Source organism: Parus major, chromosome 2 (genome assembly GCF_001522545.3).
Source record: "Parus major isolate Abel chromosome 2, Parus_major1.1, whole genome shotgun sequence".
Taxonomy (NCBI): domain Eukaryota; kingdom Metazoa; phylum Chordata; class Aves; order Passeriformes; family Paridae; genus Parus; species Parus major.
The window spans coordinates 45,372,382-45,393,178 of record NC_031769.1 but is presented as its reverse complement, the minus strand read 5'-3'; the positions used below and the strand labels follow the sequence as shown (position 1 = coordinate 45,393,178).

Sequence of the window (20,797 nt, the reverse complement as noted above, 5' to 3'; positions counted from 1 at the left end):
TATGTTTGTTGAAGGAAAGTAACATATTGCCAAATATCAAGCACCTCTCCTCCCAAAATAAATTAGAATCATAGATTATATGAGTTGGAAGGGACTCACTATGATCATCAGTCCAATTCCCGCTCCTGCACCCCAAGAGTCACACCATGTGCCTGAGAGCATTGTCCAAACACTTGTTGAATTCTGTCAGGCTCAGTGGTGTGATCACTTCCCTGGGAAGCCCGTTCCAGTGCCCAGTCACACTCAGGGTGAAGAACCTCTTCCTAATATCCAATCTAAACCTCCTCTGACACAACTTCAAAGGTCCTGTCACTTATCACTAGAAAAGAGACCAGTGCCCACCTCTCCCTTCCCCTCATGGGGAAACTGCAGACTGCAGTGAGGTTTCACCTCAGTCTTCTCCAGGCTGAAAAGACCAAGTGACTTCAGCTGTTTCTCACATGGCTTCCTCTCAAGGCCCTTCACATCTTCATTGCCCTGCTTTGGACACTTTCTAATTGCTTAATGTCTTTCTCATATTTTAGTGCCCAAACCTGCCCCCAGCACTTGAGGCGAGGCCACCCCAGCTCAGAGCAGAGCAGGACAATCACCTCCCTTGCCCAGCTGGTGATGCTGTCCCTGATGTCCCCCAGGTTGGCCCTCCTGGCTGCCAAAGCACTGCTGACTCATGTTCAGCTTGCCATGGGCCAGGAGCCCCAGGTCCCTTCCCATGGTGCTGCTATCCAGCCTTTCATAGCCCAGTCTGTGCACACAGCCAGGGTTGCCCCATCCCAGGTGCAGAATACAGTTTAATTTCATATGGCTGGTGATTGCTCAGTCCTCTAATTTGTCCAGGTCTCTCTGCAAATTTGCTTCTAGTCAGTCATTTTTTGGTTCAGGGGGTTTTTCACTGAATTCTCCAACTCAATCATTTCCTCCTATTCCCACAGTGATGGCACTGCCTCACTGAAAGCAAAGGCCTCTTCAGACTCAGAGTTAATGTTAATGAAGCCACAGAAGGGGTATGAAACTTTGTACACAACAGACAAATCCTTAAATATCAGAGCAAAGAAAGAACATAAGGAAAAGTCATAAACTACACCAAACTGCCCCATTATTTAACATGGGGACATCTGTGTATGATCTGCAGGCTGCACAGTCTCACAAGACAATCAATTTTGTAATTATCACTAGAGAATTTGTCAAAAAAAAACCCAACAAAACTCATCTGGAATTAGAAATACATTTAACACATTTTTCCTTAAAAGTTTTCTGCTTTCTGTGGCAATCTGAAAGAATTACGTAGTCACCTGTCTCCAAGCTTTTGGTGCCACTGCACATTAATCACAGATTATATTCCCTGACTGAAATAAAATTTCAGTATATAAATACAATTGTATCAACAATACATCTGTTAAGCAGTATCTCTCTGAACAGGATAATAATGCTGCCCATAAATTTAAAATACAGAAAGGTTGTTTTAAAATATGTATGACTTGGGATTGAAAAAAAAAAAAGAGGAACAACTAAAGGAATAACTTTTACCATCTCCATCTTCTCCATATGCCAGGAAAGGCGGTATTGTGATAATGCGCTTCTCTCCTACGCACATTCCCAAGAGACCCTGGTCCATCCCAGCAATCAGCCATCCAATTCCCACATAGGTATCATAAGTTCGCATCCGATTATGGCTAAACATGAGAAAGAAAAAGAAAAATCACAACCAAACGTCAGACTGGCACAGGAAAGAACAATATCCACCTTTAAATACACATACTATGCACAGTGTAACTCACAACTTGCTAGTCCAAAAGTATCAGCGCTTCATTTACCAAGGGCAGGCTGGGAACTTCTCCAGAGTGCTCAGCTATGTCAGGAACCTCACAGAGGCTTTGAAAAGTGGCTCTCAGGCAGCTGTTACTAAAGCATCATGGACTCTAACGAAGCATACATGCTGTACACTTTAAATCTCAGTAAGAAAGTGTTAGTGGCTCACTTTCATTACAAATCCCTTACAAAACTTGTATCTAATCTGAACAGCTATACTGGTTATAGAGCCTATTAACTGACTGCAATAAATAGTAATATAAATACAGGGAACAAAACTTAAAATTAAAAAAATAATCTGGATAAAGATTGGTAAAGCCCATGAAGAAATAATGCACAGTTTTATTGGTTTGTGTTAGTATTGCTACCCTGAATAAATTACTAACACACATCTGATGCCAGATTTAATTTCCTGTGTTTCTGGGCAATTAGCATTAATTGTTACACAGCTAAAAGGGGAGCAAATGATGGTGAGATGTCTATTAAAACTACACAAAGACACACAACCCAGCTGCATACCTTGAATCAAACAGGGTCCCATCTAAGAATGTCCCATTGTAATGGTACCGCACAAAGTCAGACACCTGCACTGTCCGAGGACACTTCTCGGGTTTGAAGTAAGTCTGAACCTGCACTTCGTCCTCCGAGTTCCACAGATCGATCAGGAGCACGTCAAAATGGAGCACAGCATTGGGGGGTATCACACCAGCTGCAAAAGCAGAACACACACTGTTTTCTTTCCCTTTTTACACAAGGTATCAGCAAAAAGGAACCAACCCATGCATAACCTAAAAAAACTGCATAATGCACACCTTATTTCCTGTTGTGCTTACAACTCCTTGGCCCCTTGCTGCAGCTATTTATGGGGGGAAATCTGGCAAGATGTACTCTTATCACAGCTGTCCATCAGGCAAACTATCTTGAGTTAGCATTTGTTGCCTCTCTGAGGCTGTAGAACAAAGATACTTTTGGAACTAACAAGACCTTGCGCAGCACTGCAACGCCAAACCACAATTCTGGTGTAATTAAGTATTTAACTTGGGAGGTGGATATAAATAAATAGTTAACTTGCATAGAGAGGTTAATTTCTTGAAAGTCTCCTGCAGTGAACTGCTCTTCCTTCAGCGTGCAGAGGGAGTCTGGAGAGATTACTTTAGGCTACAGGCTTAACAAACACCTCTGGGGAACAGGGGATTACCTCCCCAAAATTCACTACTTGCAGATTCCCCCTTCTCTTCCGTGGCTCCACTTCCTGTGTGCTCTGTTGAATCCCTCACCCAAGCAGCTGGCCCGGTGCTGTACTTACGGACGCCTTCACTTCCGTAGGCAAGCTTAGGTGGAATTTTCACAAACCGACGCTCATTCACACACATGCCCACCAGAGCTTGGTCCATCCCAGCAATGAGCTGACCTTTGCCCACAAACACGTTGAATGTGGATCCCCTGTCATAGCTGAAGGGGGAAAAGCAGGCAAAAATGTTAGTGGTTTATTTATATCCCACTTCTACTGGTCTGCTTTTTTGAAAGAGAGTTAATTGCACCTCGTCTCCCTCTTTCCCCGTTAGCACAACTTCATCACAAGACACCTCCTAAAGGAAGAGGAAAATCCAAGGTGTTCCTGAGACTTCAACACAGCTCTCCCTCTGTTCACTGCTCATCACCTATTTGAAACACATTCTAGCAGAGTGCAATGTGTATGACAGGCACCTGAAGGCCAGAACTACAAAAAGCTAATAGACACACTAATATTAAAAGCAGCACTGGAAAACTAAGGAAGAAAAGGAAAAATTAAGCACTGTTATGAGATATCAAAGGATAACCGCTCCCACAGTAGGATCTCAGCATATTGATTCCAGTCAGTAACATCACAAAAATATTATACACGACCTATAAGCTTTACAATGTGAGACATCACACTTCCAATCTCTGTGGGAGAAGGGGAAAGGGAAAAGATGCCTTTTTAAGTAGTAGCTGTGAGGTTTGCCAACAGGTTATTTATTTTCTCCTCTACTTTCACAGGTCTCATTTAAAGCAGAGAGACATATTTTAAACAGCAGGTTTTCCAAACCAAGAATCAAGAAACAAATGATCCTCCTCTGTGATAATACATGAAGATTCAAAAGATAAAAGAAATGATGCTTAAATAACTCAGTTTTGCAGAGAGGACGGAGAACAGCAGTGTTACCACAGCAGAACACTATCACTAATTTACACAGCTCATTTGAACACTTTAAATCTGCACAATGACCCCACTTTGATGTGCCTGAATTACTGCTATTGAACTTTTTGAAGCAATATATAAACACATGTCAAGAAGCATCTCAAAAGCTTCATGCCTATTTTTAAACTTTCATCACTTCCATTTTCCCAAATCCCTTTTATAATTTCAAGACTTTTTTTTTACATTTAGATACACACACACACACTCACATACATACATATATATATATATAAAAGTCAGACCTGGGGGGAGAAAAAAAAAAAGGGTTTGTGCCTTTTGCATGCTAAAATTCTGGAAAGCAGCCAGTAGCTAGACATCCCTAGGGAAATGATGTCAAACTTTCCTTCCAAGACTGTACACATCACTTCCACAACATACTGAGCCTCCTAACAGGCCCACAGTCTTGAATCTCTCAAATATTTTACTGAGTGATCTCTCTGTTTGCTCCTTTTTTTTTTTTCCTGACAAACATTTCTCTTAAAGTAGACAACCCTCTATTACTGAGCATTCACCTTCAGTTGCAGTAATATTCCCACTCCCTGGAAAGGATGGAAAATATTTAAATTAGGCCCTGACAAATTCTATTATACACACACAAAACCATAATTAAGATGTTAAGACTAGTAACATAATAGGTTCTAAGAAACCCTCCAAAACCGTATTTTGTAGCAATTGACAAAGCTTGGCAATACATCTGGGATGAACTTAGAACAGAAGAGCTTTCTTTTTTAGTAAAATAAATGTACAGCTAAGAGAACATTGATGCAAAGCAGAGAACTGAACAAAGCACCGATCAGACCACGCAGTTTTGCAGGACTGACTTTGCGGATTCCTTAAAATTAAGCAAAATTTGTTTCTATTAGTGGAATTGACCAAATTAATAGTAGATGACTAGGCAATAAAATTCAGTCTTTTAAATGTAAATCCTTTTATGGCCATTGAAATAAAAAAATGCAAATGCTGATACAAAAAAAATAGTAAACAGCTAATGATAATAATATGCTATAAATACTAATTTATGTGACACAGTCATGGTTACTAAGACTTTGTAAACAGCCTGGTAATGAGAGGAGCAGTATTGCTACTCGTTACTTGGAAATACAGAAAATTCATTTTAAAATTCAAGAACATTTTCAAGAGCTGAAGAAGGAACAAAGCAAAGCTGTCCTTAGCTTAACATTTACAGTATTTTGTAGACTGATTGCATATAGTGTTTGATTAAACTGATGCTGGTAAGCATGCTCATAAATCTAAAAAAAAAAAAAAAAAGGCAAACAAACAAAAAACAGGTAAGAAAATGGGCTTATTTCTGTATAAACTGACTAACTCTCTTTAACTTGTAGGCAGGGAACCAAACCAAAGATATTAGAACAAACACTCCAAAATATTTCTTCCATTAACCTACAGAAGATTAAATTCACCTGTTTTTCCATGTCTTAACATGATTCAACACTGTCATCAGCCTTAAAAAAGATCATAGAGAATAACAAAAGTGTCCATCAACATGAGCTGCCATCTAGGAAAAAAACCCAAGGTGAACAAACCTGATATTTTGCACCCTTTTGAAATGAAGGCAGCCACAAAAATATTCAAGTTGGACTAGACTATCATCATTACTACTTATTTACTAATATTTAGAGGATCCAAAGAGATAAACTCTGTGCAGTTCTGCACAGTCTGTTCCTGCCCCAATTCAGAACACAATGACAAGGAACTTAAATGAGAGCCAGCACCTGGGCAGCCCCTCCAGGCACCCTCCCTCAATGCACCAGTGGCAATCAGAAACACACTTCTGAACACGTGGCCAGTTTTCCAATTGTCACGTATTTATAAAATAAGCCACGAGGATGCTGCCTTGGTGTGTTTTCACATCCACAGCTAACACTTTTGCTCCAAGTCCATCAGTTGCCCATGGATTCACTGTCTGTGCTGTGCCACTTCACTAAAACTGCACCAACACCAGCTGAAGTGCCAGCTATCACATCCCACATTTTAGTCGGGGAAGTGCTGGTGATACAGCACTAGTGGTACACTAACTACAGTCAGCTCCAGAGGGAGAACTGAGCTTTGAAGGACAGTTATTTCCCTAAGGCTGTAGATTTTCCTTGAAGCGCAAGGGAGATTACCAGGATTACCGAAAATACATTTTGCTTTATCTTTCTAAATAATACTTTAATCAGTGGCAATGAATGAAATAAGAAAAAACAAATAAGCTGTCAGCGTCAGCAGCATCCTTCACAATCTCCTGATCCCACTATTTAGGCTTCCTGATCCCAAAATAACATCAGGAAAGCAGCCAGGCACTTCACTGTACAAAGGTCAGATTTATTCAAGAATAAAATATCCAAAAACATTCTATGTAAGTACAGCCTGATAATTCCTATATTTCCGGCAAAGATAATGATTCAGAAACGAATGCAATCGAGTAGGTTTGAGCCTGGAGAAGGCTTAAGAAATGAAACGGGCAGGAAATCACTACTGTGAGGACTGTGATACCATATACACTCCTGTTTACCGGGCTAAGGCTAGCTGAGTATCTTTATGGTTTTCACTCTTGGAGCAGAAAACCCCCATTCAGCGCCCTGGAGAAGCAGCTGAAAGAACGTGGTAGGAATCCACGAGGACAAGCAAACTACTGCGGACTGGACCCAGCCACTACAGAGGTCTTGCCCCATGCCCCCAGGGGTCATACCCCAGCTCTCTGCCCTTCGTATTTCAAAGACATCTTCCCACGGTGATCTGTTGTCCCGCGTGTACGACACTGCCCATCCTGCCACTGACCTGCTGCCAACTGCTCACCCCACGGGGCACCGCTGGCAAAAGCAGGGGGACCTGAACCGAACCTCCACCCAGCGCCACAATGTCTGCACATCCACAGAAAAACCTCCCTCGTGGGGGACAGCACGTCTGGCTCCCCTCCTTTCCCCCTCACAATGCCCAACCAAACCCCGCGGGGCTGCACCCGCGCCGGGCTTGTGCCAGACCTGGAGTCGAAGCGGGTGCCGTCGGGGAAGGCGCCGAGGTAGTGGTAGCGCACGAAGTCCCCGGGGCGCACGGCCCGCGGGCAGCTCTCGGGCACGAAGCGCCGCTCCACGCCGAGCTCGGTGCCATCCGGAGGGATTTCGGCGGCGGGCACCGGCGGCGCCTGGCAGGCCGCCCAGCTCTCCAGCAGCGCCGGCAGCAGCAGCAGCAGCGAGCCGCAGCCCGGGCCCCGCCGCCTCACGGCCGCCGACCCCGCCATGGAGCGCAGCGAGCGGGGCAGCCGCAGGGCGCGCTCGGGGGGAACGGGAGGATGGAGGGAAGGGAGGGAATGAGGGGAAGAAGGGAAGGGAGGGGAAAAGAGGGAAGGGAGAGAAGCCGCCCGCCCCGGCCCGCCCGCTCCTCCGCCTCCTCCCCCCAGCGCTGCAAACTTGCAAACGTGGATGAAGCGCTCCCACCCGGGACGGGGGAGGAGCAGCCCCGGCGCCGGCTCCCCCCGCCCGCCGCGGGGCTGCGCAGGCCGGAGCGCAGCGGTGGCACCGCCGCCCCCGCCCCGCTCCCTCTCCGGGCCGGAGGTGCGACGTGGCGCTGCCCCCGGCCGCCCTCCCGGCGCTCCTCCGCTCCCGAAGGTAGCACGGGAGACGGGCGGACCCCGAGAGCTGTAAACACGCAGACACAACCCCGCCATTTCTCACAGATTTCCCGCAGCTCTTGGGAGCGGAGCTGCTGGAGGCCCTGGGAGGGACCGAAAACACGGCAAGTGACCCCCCGCATAAGGGGGTTTTGTCGCTCTACCTGGACACGTACTCCTTGCACGACTTCGAGTATTTGCAAGCTTAAAGTCCGACTGCAAATATTCCATTTTAGATCAAACCCCCAAAGATACGAGGCTGTGTTGGCAAATGCGTATTCATGCACACCAGTGCTGTCACAGGGATTTGCAAGTCCCTGGCGGGAGACCTTTCCAAATGACACAGAGAAAAGACAGAATCACAGAACAATCTGGGTTGGAAGGTACTTTAAAGATCAACTAGTTCCAAGCCCCTGACAAAGGCAGGGATATATTTCACTAGACTAGGCTGCTTTGAGCCCCATCAAACCTGGCCTTGAACACCTTCAGGGATGAGACATCCACAGATTCTCTGGGCAACTTGTGCCAGTGCCTCATCACCCTCACAGTAATGGGTGATGTAAATTAATACCTAATTTAACCTACTGTCTTTCAGTTTGAATCCTTTCCCCCTTGTAAATAGTTCCTCTCCATCTTTCTTGTAGGTTCCCTTCAGGTGTGGGAAGGCTGCAATTAGGTCACCCTGAAGCCTTCTCTTTTCCAGGCTGAACAATCCCAGCTCTCTTAGTCTTTCCTCATAGAAAAGGTGTTCCAACTGGTGGTCTCCTCTGGACTTGCTCCAACAGGTCCATGTCCTTCCTGTGCTGGTCCCCCAGAGCTGAGTAGCGGGACAGAATCCCTTCCTACCCTGCTGGCCATGTTGCTTTGGAGGTCACTTGGGACTTCATAGACTGCCATGACTTTTCAAATATCATGGAGAGGGGTTTGGCAGCTACATCAGGCAATTCCCTCAGGACTTTGGGATGCATCTCATCAGGCCACATAGACCGATATATATTCAGATTCTTCGTGTGGTCATGAACCTGACCTGACAAGCACCCAGTAAGACGCAGCATCTGAAAAGAGTCACCATCCCAGTGTGCTAGCAATCCCCCTCCTCTCTCTTTGATCTTGAATACAGTGATGAAGAGGAACTTAAGTTTTTTCCTCTGTTATTCTAACTGGCTTCAGTGAACAAGGATGGGAAAGCTAAGCACCTCCATGTGAAGCACCAACCTCAAGCAAGATTAAGTCAAATGATACAATATTTTTGAAAAGCAGAGATATTTATGATAGCAGGATTGGGGCAACCAGTTGGAAATGCAGGCATCCTAAGAAGATCACGTAAGAAACACCAATGATAAGATTTTGTTATGACAAATTATTAAACAAGCACAGTGTACTCTTGGGTGGATGAAAGCCCATGAAAACCAGAGAAAACAGTGTGCCTGAGTCTTGCAGCTGGGGAGACAACAGCTCACAGGCCCCTGTTCCCCACTTTTTTGTGCATCTACAACCCAGCTGTACCAACCCAGGAACAGAAGGGATGCACTCAAATCAAAGGTTTTGCAAGTGCATTCAAAAATGCTCTTGTATAATATTGATGTCTTGCTAGGAAATGGGTGCTCTTCGATGACCTAAGCAGTCAAAAAAGTTAGCCAATTGGACAGTTATTTAAAGATAACAAGATTTGCGGCTGCAAATCACATCCTTCTTCTTCCAAAAAGTCACACTGCACATTCCAAATCAGTCTTTTAAACAAGCAATGTAAATTGTCTGGCAGTTGCCTAGCATTAAATAGCTTATTTTAATGTTGGTTTATGTGGACACAATTTATTTTTTCAAGGAGAACTCATAGTTCACCACTGGAGTATGTTGATACAACCAACATAAAGATAAAGCTTACCCTGAATTCGGTACTTCTTATTGCCAGGCAGTGACACAATCTTTATTTTTGCATGTTTATTTAAGAAGTTCTATGTTTTCAAAATAATTCCTTGGACTCTTAATATTTATGCAGATTTGTACTCCTTACTCCTCACCTGTGTCAATAACAGTCCTACACATCTGATGTAATTACCATTGCCTCAACACTGCTCTGAGTGTTTCCAATTTTATTAACTCCTAAAAGAGCCAAATATCCCTTCTGTGCTACCAAACCTGCCCGCTTCATGCCTCAGTTCCATTTGCCCCATGGCTCATGTGCCACATGCCTCTCTGTAATCACACACAGAGCTCAAGACAGCTGTCAGGAAGGTGCATTCCCTTTTTCAGTCCCCCTAGTCTTGTTCACAGAGGTAGCAAATGTGCAAATGTGGTATTTTCCTTGTCAATTTAAACGTTTTTCTGTCTTTTCAAAGCACGTATGCAGGCAAGCGCACACAAATTCTTATTTATGTGTCAGTTTGTTTGAACACTAACCCAGCTTCCCTGGAAGCATTTTGGGCATGCTGATCTCTATCAGACCTGTTCTTCAGTCAGCCTGACACACAGCAATGCCTAACACAGTGTGAGAAGGGGGAGAGAAAAGCACAGACATGCCTGAACCATCTAGAGAAGCTGGTCCTGGAAGGAGGATCATCCTTTCCACACTTTAAAACACAGTACAGGTGAGGTCCAGTCAGCTTTCAGGAGTGTCACAGGTCAGACATTAAAGGAGGATTAAGGAGCTGGGATTCATGCCTTTGCATCTCCCTTTGCAGTACACTATGTGCCTCATGTAATGTCCAAGGGGCTGCAGGTCTCCTAGATTTGAGCTATGTTTTATCAATTTAAAATAGATTTGATGCTGTTCCCAAATCTTTCCTAAGGGCAGGGAAGCAAAATGTCGCCTTTCATTGCTTCCCCTTGTATCACACCAGCATTACCATTAAGTGCATCACACAGAGGAGAAATCCAAAAGCTCAGATTCCAAGAAGGTAGATAAGAAAATTCCTTCAAACACTACTTGATACAAATCATGTCTCAGAAGGACTGAAAAAGCTGAGGAGCATGTTGATGAGTCACTTCAATTAAAGATTAATTTATGGTAACTTGGGAAAAAGAAATAAAGCCTCAGCTTGAGCCTGAGGTAGGCAAGATACCACTGGTTTGTAACTTGAGATGCTGCCCTACTCCTTGGAATGTGCTTGAAGCCAAGCACCAGGCAGTCATGAGATGGTGGGGTCTAATGTAAATGAAAATGTTTGCAATACATTTGGTCACATAAACACAGGAGGAGTTGTGACTAGTGAAACTTCTGCTGAGTAGCTGTTGGACTTACTCACTACTTAACCACTGACTGTTGTCAATTACCCCTCTCACAGCTAGGATTACAGGCCCAGAGATTCAGTCCCTGGATGCCCTCAAGAATGTATGCATTGTGCTTTGATCCAGAGGTTTTCTAAAAAAGACAGCATGTTGAGACAGAAAAACACAGAGAGGATTTGCGATACTAAATATTCTATCAATTATAGATCAAGGAAAACAGAGGTAATCCTTTTATTCTTAGAAAGAGTATGTCAATGCTGCAGTTTGCAGATACCTTGAAATTATGGCAGGCAAATTTAGAGATAATTAAGATACTAGAAGTAAAAAAAGTGAGAACAATGGAAATCACAGCTTGAACTGACATGAAATCCAATTTGAAAAAACATCTATCTGCTTTTAACAGGTAGATAATACTCATAAAGATCAAAATATACTGCTGGTTTTGGCTGTATAATCTACTGGGGGACTGTGACAAGGGACTCTGAATTATTTTTATCTTCTGCAGTTTTCCATAGCTGTTCACCTCAGTATATACTCTCAAAATCCTAAGGAGCTTCTCAGAGAATAGTGTTGGGTTACAACTAATGTGAAAAAACCATTGTGCTCTTGGTGCTGAATTGTATTTCAAGAAAGGAAAAAAAAATGCTAATTGTAATTAAAAAGCTTCTGCTTCTAAAGGTCTGTAAAGGTTGTAGAGCTCTTCAGATATTTTGAAACAGCAATGGAAACACTGGTTTTAACTATGAAATATGGCTAAACAATAACTGCAAAACATTCTCAGTAAACAGGATTTTGAAGAAACACTATTCCTGTTTTATACAGCTAAGTGATTATTCCAGAGCATCTGGAATCTGAAATACCTCTTTGCATCCAAAATATTGTAATATAAATTCAATATTTATTACATTACATCACACATTATTTAATTGCATGTAAATTATAGTCAATGGTGTGAGTCACAAGGGACTGACATGATCCTAAATGCCTTTGGTGACCAACATGATCCAGGTGACTTGGGCTTTCTTCTTCCTTTGTGAGTCATGAGAAATACTGTGACATGGAGCTCTTCACTCTTCACAGAGTGTCATGCTGGACAATTCAGCCACTCCACAGGCTATTTAACACTCAGCTTTTATCCTGATTTATTACTGGTAGTGGTTTAGCAGTGAACATAAAGAACAGAGCATGAGAGAAATGGATATACTTTAAATTTCTGATACATTTCACTTGCTCCAATCCATCTTCAGTTTATCTCTACTCCAGCTACTATGGATGTTCTAAGGGAAGTCAAACAGAGGGTAACTCTGTGAACCAGTGCTCTCATCCCAGACCCTGCCCCACCAGGAGGGTCTCACTTGCCGTAGGTACACAGCAATTCCTTTGCTGGACGTCATAGCATAATGAGATACACCAACTGAGCTGTCTTAATTAGTGCTTATGAATAGCCCATCATTCCAAATGTGCCATGCTAAATTAGTATCCAAGTGATTTAGCAAGTCTGGCTCACTTTGGCGGAAACCAGTTAGACAGCACTTACAAAAGGCTGCTGCCATCAGAGATGAGGCAGTGGATCCCAGCAGCCAAACACGAGGATAAATTACAGTTGACTGTTGTCTTCCACCAACTCTGCTATTGTTTGTAAGGCAAACGGCTGTCAAAAGCATAGGCCTGGATTGCACACTTCCGAGGCATCAGTCACGCTTTCTTTTGTGTTTGCACTGCAACTGTTGTAGTTTGCACTCTAGTAGAAACAAACAAATAACTGCAGCAAGCCAACTCTGGGCAAAACTATTTTCTAATAACCCTTGAGCACTGGTGTTGGCCTCAGTGTAGACGTGCCAGCGTAAAACTGCAGAAAAACTACCCTATGTATCTGGCTTTTCCTACCATTTCTCACAACTATATATATTTAAATGTTACCAATTTCCATTCAATGTTCATACATTTATCAGGCAAGATAAATGAATGCCTTCACCCTCATCTCACAAAAAAGGAAAGGCTTTTCAGAATTAAATACCCTCAAAAGTAGAGACCACAGAGGTTAAAACTCACTATTTCAAAGTAAGTATGAAAATCAGTTACCAGATTTTCAGAAAACTTAATTTATGGAGGGCTAAAATTTAAAAAATCTGGTTATAGGGAACATACCAAATGAACATAAGTAGCTGAAGACAAAATGAGAAATATGTATGTTAACAAATTATTAAAACTCACCTAAACTAAAGCATATTCTAAATATATTGCAGGTACCCACAAAAGCCACAAAGTCAGAGAATGATTTTGAAACAATGGACTGCTTATACTGAACTGCAGAAAGACTTGGATATTCCTGATGGATACAACAGATTCCTATTCCTAAAGGATACTTGTAGTTAAACAGGTTTTGGTCTGCAGATTACTACAGTGTCATGCAGAAGTGAAAAGGAAGCCTGCTGCCCACTGGTCTAAATTCCCAGTGAATGGGGGTTTGAATCTGCAATGGAAATGATTTAGGAGACTGCACGCCAAAAAAACAAAAAAACAAACAAAAACAACTAAAAAAATCTTAACTGCAGCCTTCTTTCTGAAGTGAACCTTCACATGCAGCATGAACAATCTCAGAATTGTGTTGCTCAAACTGTGCAGAAAGAGGCGGTTCCTGCAACAAGGGTCACACTGGTTTCCTTAAATGCATTAAAAACAATCAATTACTGATAGTTTGCCTATTATAAAGGATCTTCACTCAGTCAAAAGGGAGAGCAGAAGCATTATATGCTTATTTGAAGACTGAAAAGCTTTTCAAGAAGCATGATAAACACTAAGATCTGAAAAGCAAATGGTCACAATTGGATTATTAACTTATCACGCTTAAGTTTTATCATGCCTGATCTGTACTCTGTTTGCTAGAACTGTTGTGGCTCTATAATTAAAAAAATAATAATGTTTTGTTCCAACATTCTTTTAAACAAAGCTGCCTTAATAAAGTCTGTTTGCAAATTAGGTGTGGACTATGATTCCTGCTCAGAAAGACAGAACCCTTTTATCCAAGCTCCAGTCTAACCCCCACCCCCCACATCCACCCATCCCCTGCCTATAGTATTTTCCATATAAAATGCCTTCTGAAAGCTGCATGTGTTGGGAGGAGAAGAGAAAATGGTTAATCTGCAAACAACTTGGCACAAAACAAGCTATGCAAACTTTCCTGAAATGTAAAGCTCTCCGTTCCACCAGGGGTACAGCCTGCTTGCATTTGGAAATGAGCACACCACAAAACTCACTTTGCATGTCTTGGGTAAAAGGATTATTTGCAGAAGTGATTGGAAAAGAGGCAAGTCAGGTCAGTCACTTCTCTGCATACCAGGGCTGTAGCTGCCAGAGGCCAGTGCTCAAGAAAACTGGAAACAGGACACCTTGTTATTTTTCCCCTCCTTCATTAATATTCACGTGTGAATCCCTCGGGAACTGCCTGAAGTTCTTAGATGTTACAAAATAGTGCTCACTTATTAGTTCTTCTTAGTGTGACTGTAAGCATTAAAGCAGGTGCTTACCAGGAGTCCAGTGCAAGAAGATTGCTGCCATCTTCTCTCTGAATTAGTAAACATTTAGTGACTCTTGTGTGAATTTTCATTAACATTTTGCATCTCAAGAGAGAAAGAATAAATTCAGACATCAACTCCTAACATTTCAGTTTTACTAGAAATGTCAGCATTCTTTTGGAAGCAGATTCACACAGATTTACTGGATATTTACTGCATCTGTGAGTTTGTTTTTAACAGAAGAGTCCATCTGCAGAGCAACTTCAGAGTGGTATTCCAATAACTTTTCCAGCCATCTGATCTGTGTACTAAAGAACAGTTTTAGGCCCAAGCTCACAAAATTTGGAATTTTTACGTTACACAATGATCCTTAAGTGTTTGCATAGAGCTGGTAAAATCATTCTGATTGTTGGGCACATTCTGAACCCATTCCTGGTTTGCTGGGCTGTTGCAGCACAGGCCACAGGCTTTGTTGCCTGCCTTCTCCACTAATTGTTCCAGACAAGTTTTATCTGTATGTCCTCACGGTTCAGACCAAACATCCTGTGCAATCTAAGTGGACTAAAGAAACATTCCATAAAGCCAAGAATTAAAGTCTTTGCAAATGAAAGAGTAGTTATTATTAGTCTGGCTACAATCATGCTAAGATTTGTTGTCCAAATCAGCTAATAATTGAGGCTAATTCAATAATGATATCATTAGAACTACTATGCACAAAGTCAATATTACCTATGCCTTTCTCTGGTCTCATGCTCACCTTTCCACTGGGTTCAAAAGTCAATAAAACCAGCAAGGGCTGACAGAAGTAAGCTATCAGCATCCTTAGTTATTTGCCTTGATTACAGTGCTAATATTTATGATTTCTTCTTCCTCTTTGCCAGGAAAATGATGTTGTGAGTTTTCCCCTCCTCACTTGAGGTCTGCTTGTGGTAATTTTTCATGTTTGCTAACAGTCTGTCAACTTTGTGCCTTCTTTGTGGCCCACAGTTCAGTGTTACATCTCACTTTACTGCAGGTTATAGGTTTTACCTATATTGGAGGTAAACCACTAAATCTATTGACTCAACTTCTAAGGCTTCATTTCTTTAGTGATCTGTGGTTAACAGTCTGTGGTCCTGAGGCCTCTGGTACCATCCTGTGCTTGAATTTTCTTATCTTGTACTTGCACTTGGGAGGCCCAAAACACCCTGGTTTTTAATCTACAGCCTTCAAGCTGTGGTTTCCAGATAACTTAACTAATGTTTTATGAACACAGCCTAACCACCTGTAGCCAACATCTACATGTTTTGGCAAGAATACTGTACTTTATTAAAATTACTTTATAACTGGGCAGAACACTTCTTATTTCTTAGTTTATTCAAGCAAGACCAAAAAGCATCATGTAAGGCTGGCAGAAATCCCTGTTAGAGAATGCTAAATTGATTTTTTTTTTTTTTTTTTGCACACTCCACAAATGACAAATAGAAGCATAGGCTATGCACAAATCTGCCTAGATACAGAGTAGCAAAAACGTATTTTTCTCTATCTATAATGATATATTTATCTATCCATTTCTATGTCTATATAACTACAGATGACAGTAAGTTTCAAGCAAATATAAATATGAGTGTTCCTGGATGTCATTCATAGCAAAATTAGCATAATGAAATAAAAACATAGAGATTCCTAGCCCACCATTGGAAAACATTATTTCTGTGTGTTCGGAATGAGTTTCAACTGCCCCATAGGAGAATTCTTTTCTCATTCCTGTCAGAGACAGCACTAGGTCAACTTGCTCAACTAATCCTCACTTCATTGCTGTGCCAGTGCTACACTACTCTTTCAATATTACCCTCAAGATGTGTAGGGAAAGAAGAAGGTCTAGAACTGTGAGTTTCCATTCCTTTCACTTCAGTTACCTAGAAAGCTGTTGGTGAGCGGACATATGGGAAGTATGTTAAGCTAAAGAGCTGTGAATTTTGGATAGTTTTGAAAAAAACTATTGTTAAATGGGAACAGCTGCTTTGCATGGAACTAACAGATCAGCTACTGTAACAAGAGAATCTTCCCATTTAATAGAGGTGGCAAGCAGAACCAAAAATTTTTGCCTTCAACTTTTTAGATTGCATTTTTCATCACTTTATTTCTGCAGTTTCTGTGACCCATTAGTAAACACTGGAGCCTTTTTAGGTTTCACTGGAAAGTTGGCAGCTCAGAGGGGACATACCAAGGACAGATGCTGGCACTGAAGATTCCTATTTTACTTGATACGCTGGGCATCGTTTAAACGGGAACTGTTTTATCAGTCACTATATTATACAGACAAAATTCAGGAAAGGAATCTGCTTTTGCAAGGAAAAAGCTCTTGTAAACCAATCACTGATTTGAGAATATAGCCAAAGCTCAGAAGGAGGAATTTCCTGCAGCTGTGAAAAAACCAACTGGCTACCAGGCAAAGAATCTAGCCTTGATTCTTACTTAGTCAGTAGCAAAACTCCTGCCAACTTTGATGACAGTAAAACTGTAACTATTAGGGGTTAAGAAGCAGTGTATATATATATATATATAGACATACATATCTATATATACATATGTATATATGTAATAAAAGAGAAACATAATTATAATAATATAATAATTATTATAATGGAATAATTATCATCCTCCTAATAAGGGGTTCAAATTACAGAGATCCTGACTCAAACTCTCATCTTTAAAAAAACAGATAAATAAAGAATTATGGATTTCATTGCATTTGGCTGTTTCTTGTGAAACCAAAATCCTGGCCATGCAGCTTGGGCATAAGTGATCCCATAAAGGATGGTATGTTTTGTAAGAAGTTGGGAGACTGTTCAAGCATTGTCAGCCAAAATCTCCCTTCCCTACTGTTATGTAACATGCCATTAGCATCTGAGTGCTCCTACTGCTCACACAGTTCTCAAATGGGATCAGTCCTTACTTGAGTAAAGTCCCTTGAAGGTAAATAAAACTTTGCCTCTGTAATGATGTACTCGGGGCTTTACATTAGCAGAAGAGACAACATGTTGCTTCTACAAGTACCTGGAAGAAGGTTGTAGCAAGGTGGGGATTGGACTCTTCTCCCAGACAAAAAGTGATAGAATGAGAGGACACAGCCCTAGGCTGTGCCAGGAGAGCTTCCACTTGGACATCATGAAGAATTTCTTCACTGGAACGGAGGTCAGGCATTGGAACAGGCTGCCCAGGGAGGTGGTGGAGTCACCATCCCAGCAGGTGTACAAGAAACGACTGGACATGGCACTTAATCCTAAGGTCTAGCTGACAAGACCATGATCAGTCTAAGGTTGGACTCAATAATCTTGGAGGCCTTTCCAGCCTTAATGATTCCATGATTCAATGTCAGCATATACACAGAGGTACAATGCTATATTAAGAGTGTAGCACACAAATTACACTCACCAAATATGACAATTCTTTTCATCCTGAAAAAAAAATGCAAATGGCACAAAGTAAAATGTCTGGGACTACATAAAATTATTTGTATTTATTTATAAAGACAGGGGGAAAAAAGGCAAAAACCAATGAAAAAATGTAAGTTATTCAATGATTCTATGTCTTTAAAGATGTAAGTGAATTAAAACAATGAAGAAACATTAAAGAAGGATTATTTTCAATGAGTGGTAGCTTGAAGAGATGGTATGCATTACACTTCTGATGGAGGTGACTTTACAAACTCCAAGTGATGAATAAGATGGTATCTCCACAGAAGGATGGAGGGAGTTCATTGATGCAATCACCTACCAAAGCTTTGGAGGACAGAATTTACAAAAAGAATTACAAACATTCCTCTTTTATGTTCCAGTTTATCAGACTTTGGGATAGATCCAATAAAAATATTTGAATGCTTAAAATGGGATGTAACTGTTCAAGTGACTTCAGACTAAAACTGCAATTCAAACCACTTTGCACAACTAATTTCCAGAGATGCTTCCTTGCTTAGCTATAAAACTTCCCGTCAAGTGCATGTTTTTGAATAAACTACATAGTAACCTAGTGTGGGAACCGAATCAGCTGGGATAGATCAGGATCTTGGACCAGGTTTCTGACAGGGAGGGAATAAACCTGAGACTATGGGAGGCGGGATACTGAAAGGATGAAAATTTGGATGATACTGGGATCATTCCATAATAAGTCATATCCCTGATCCACGTTTGCAATTGGACCCCTGCCCTCAGGTACCCCTATGTATTGCTAGGTTAACCATGCCCCCAGGTCTTTGGATGCAGCTCCTTGGACCAAGCAGTCCCAGTGAACATTAAAATCTATCTTTGGGCACTCCATTGTACCCATCCCGATTTATTCTGCCAGATTTGACCTGGCCAAACCGGACGAGAGGTCTCAGAACCCCACTGAGACAACCTAGTCCTTACAGAAATAATTCAATGCTTAGTTCACACCTGTGCTTGGTTTGAATCGAGATTTGGTAGAAGTCTGATATTCCTCTGCCCAATTTTCCTAAAAGGCATATCCCTGTGGACATGTACAGATAATATCAAATACCAATAGGATCAGGACTGTGCAAAATGGAGCTGTGGCCATCATACTTTTTCTGACATTTGCTGCCTGTAAGAGGCTTAAAGATGCCTGTCTCAAACACTGTCAAGGCCTCAGAAGGAACTTGCTACAAGATAAACCACCACATCAGGAACTCGAGACAAGCACAGAAGAGAAAAAATTGCAACAGGAAGGTGCTAATTCCAGGCCTAATGGAGGTAAGGCTGGTTAGTACATTCTGGTGAGGCATATCTCAAAAACTGGATCATACCACTCACTCATTCCTTTTATGTAATGACATACATCAGCAAACACCACAGTAGAGGTTCTGGTGTGTGGAACACTTCACTGCTGAGTGAAATGAGTATCATTGTAAACATGAGGTTACTCTGAGAAGCAGGAACTAGGACCACAACATTGTCACCTGGTGCAATGGTGCTAAACAGGGATGAACAGGGCTCTGGTCCCTGCTTAGAGTACTGATTTTGTGCGTTACAGAAAGAAGTACAGTTTCCATTGTTGGATGAGCACTCCTCATGGTGTACTCACAGCCAAATTCAAACACCCTTGTCTATCTGGCCCCGTGAATCTCAAATGCTTTTCTCTACTGCTTCCATAGAGTGCAGTATAAAAGGTGAATGGCCCCCACTGATGTAGCTGTTAGCTTGATGCTTCGGGGGTATTTTATCCCAGTGACACACAACCTCCCATCACTGAACACCCAGACCAAGAAGGGAAACAAATTTTCTAATTGCTAAACTAGTATCAAAAGAAACTGCCAGCATTTCTACTTCAGACAAAACTTTTCACTGTAAGAAAGGATGTCAGCACCTCTCCTAATAGCTGAGGTGCCCAATTGGTTAAAGAGCCTCTGATGTTCTGAGGCAGCCTTTCCTGTGGTCAGAAGTGGTCCAGAGCTTAGACTCACTCTGTTCTAAATGTCTCCATCTAGGTTCAGGCATGAAGCTGGCATGGGCTGGCCATGCTGGATTTAGACTGTGCTCTGCTCAGCCTGCTTAGATCTGCTTCTTCTGGATCCCATTAGGAGGTGCTTAACTTCCCATGGAGCCTAACACGGGTTCTGGATTCCTGTCTCATGCGTAATATCTGACACATAATCAGAAACAGATCCTGGCCCAAAGCTCTAGCCAGCCAAAAATGGAGAAAAACAGACCGGCTGACATTATGCCAGGGCTACCCTCTTACAGGAATACTGATGCCCATGGGATGACATAGATGTAAATCAATTTGTTCCCAGTATTATTTCTTGTAGCTGAAACATTATAAAGGTGTAGTGGATACCATGAAAAATAACGACTTTTCAGATACTTTGCATTGCAACAGCAATTAATGTTTCTGCTTAGATGTTTGGATGAAGCTGGAAGTACAGTGCCATGACACCACCTGTAAGACTAACATTTCCCCAAAAAATTAACTTCTTGAAATGGCTGAAGCACTACATTCATATACACAGAAAAAAAAAAAAAAACCACCCCCCAACTTCAAATAAATACTCTTCTAAGTACCAGATCCTCAGTTAAAATAAACCCTTTAAATAGAATGGATTTAAACAGTTTACAGATACTGAGCACCTTTGCTTCAGAATAAACAGAAATGAAAGTAACAGTTTTTTTCTACTCCCTCCTTTTCACAATTCATTTTGTTTGGATCTTTGCTATGGACTGATATGAAAGCAATCACCTTCTTGAATAAGTGTGCAACACAGGACTCCAGGGTTTCTTCTCAGCAAAGGAGGAAAAAAAGTAGAAACTCTGGAGCTACCTACAGCTTTGAATAATCTCCTCTCACAAAAAAGTACTTCTAAGACAGGTAATAAAGTGATAAAGTTCATTTCCAAGACAGATGGGAAAATGCACTGAAAATTATTTGTATCAAACTGAAGAA

The 20,797-nt window shown here is 41.8% G+C and overlaps 1 protein-coding gene across 2 annotated transcripts in view; it reads right to left on the bottom strand.

Annotated features, from left to right (window-relative positions):
* The window catches only part of FKBP9 (FKBP prolyl isomerase 9), a 32,728-nt gene that overhangs the window by 10,531 nt on the left and 1,400 nt on the right, over nt 1-20,797 (bottom strand). The window contains exons 1-4 of one of the 2 annotated variants that reach the window (XM_015619637.3): nt 7,012-7,360; nt 3,113-3,258; nt 2,326-2,515; nt 1,525-1,670 (exon numbers count right to left, since the gene is read on the bottom strand). In XM_015619637.3, coding sequence (XP_015475123.1) covers nt 1,525-1,670; nt 2,326-2,515; nt 3,113-3,258; nt 7,012-7,268 — 739 coding nt within the window. In that variant the 5' untranslated portion in view covers nt 7,269-7,360. Of the gene's footprint in view, nt 1-1,524; nt 1,671-2,325; nt 2,516-3,112; nt 3,259-7,011; nt 7,361-20,797 lie in introns of those variants that run through there. The other variant, XM_015619638.3, reaches the window with a different exon arrangement.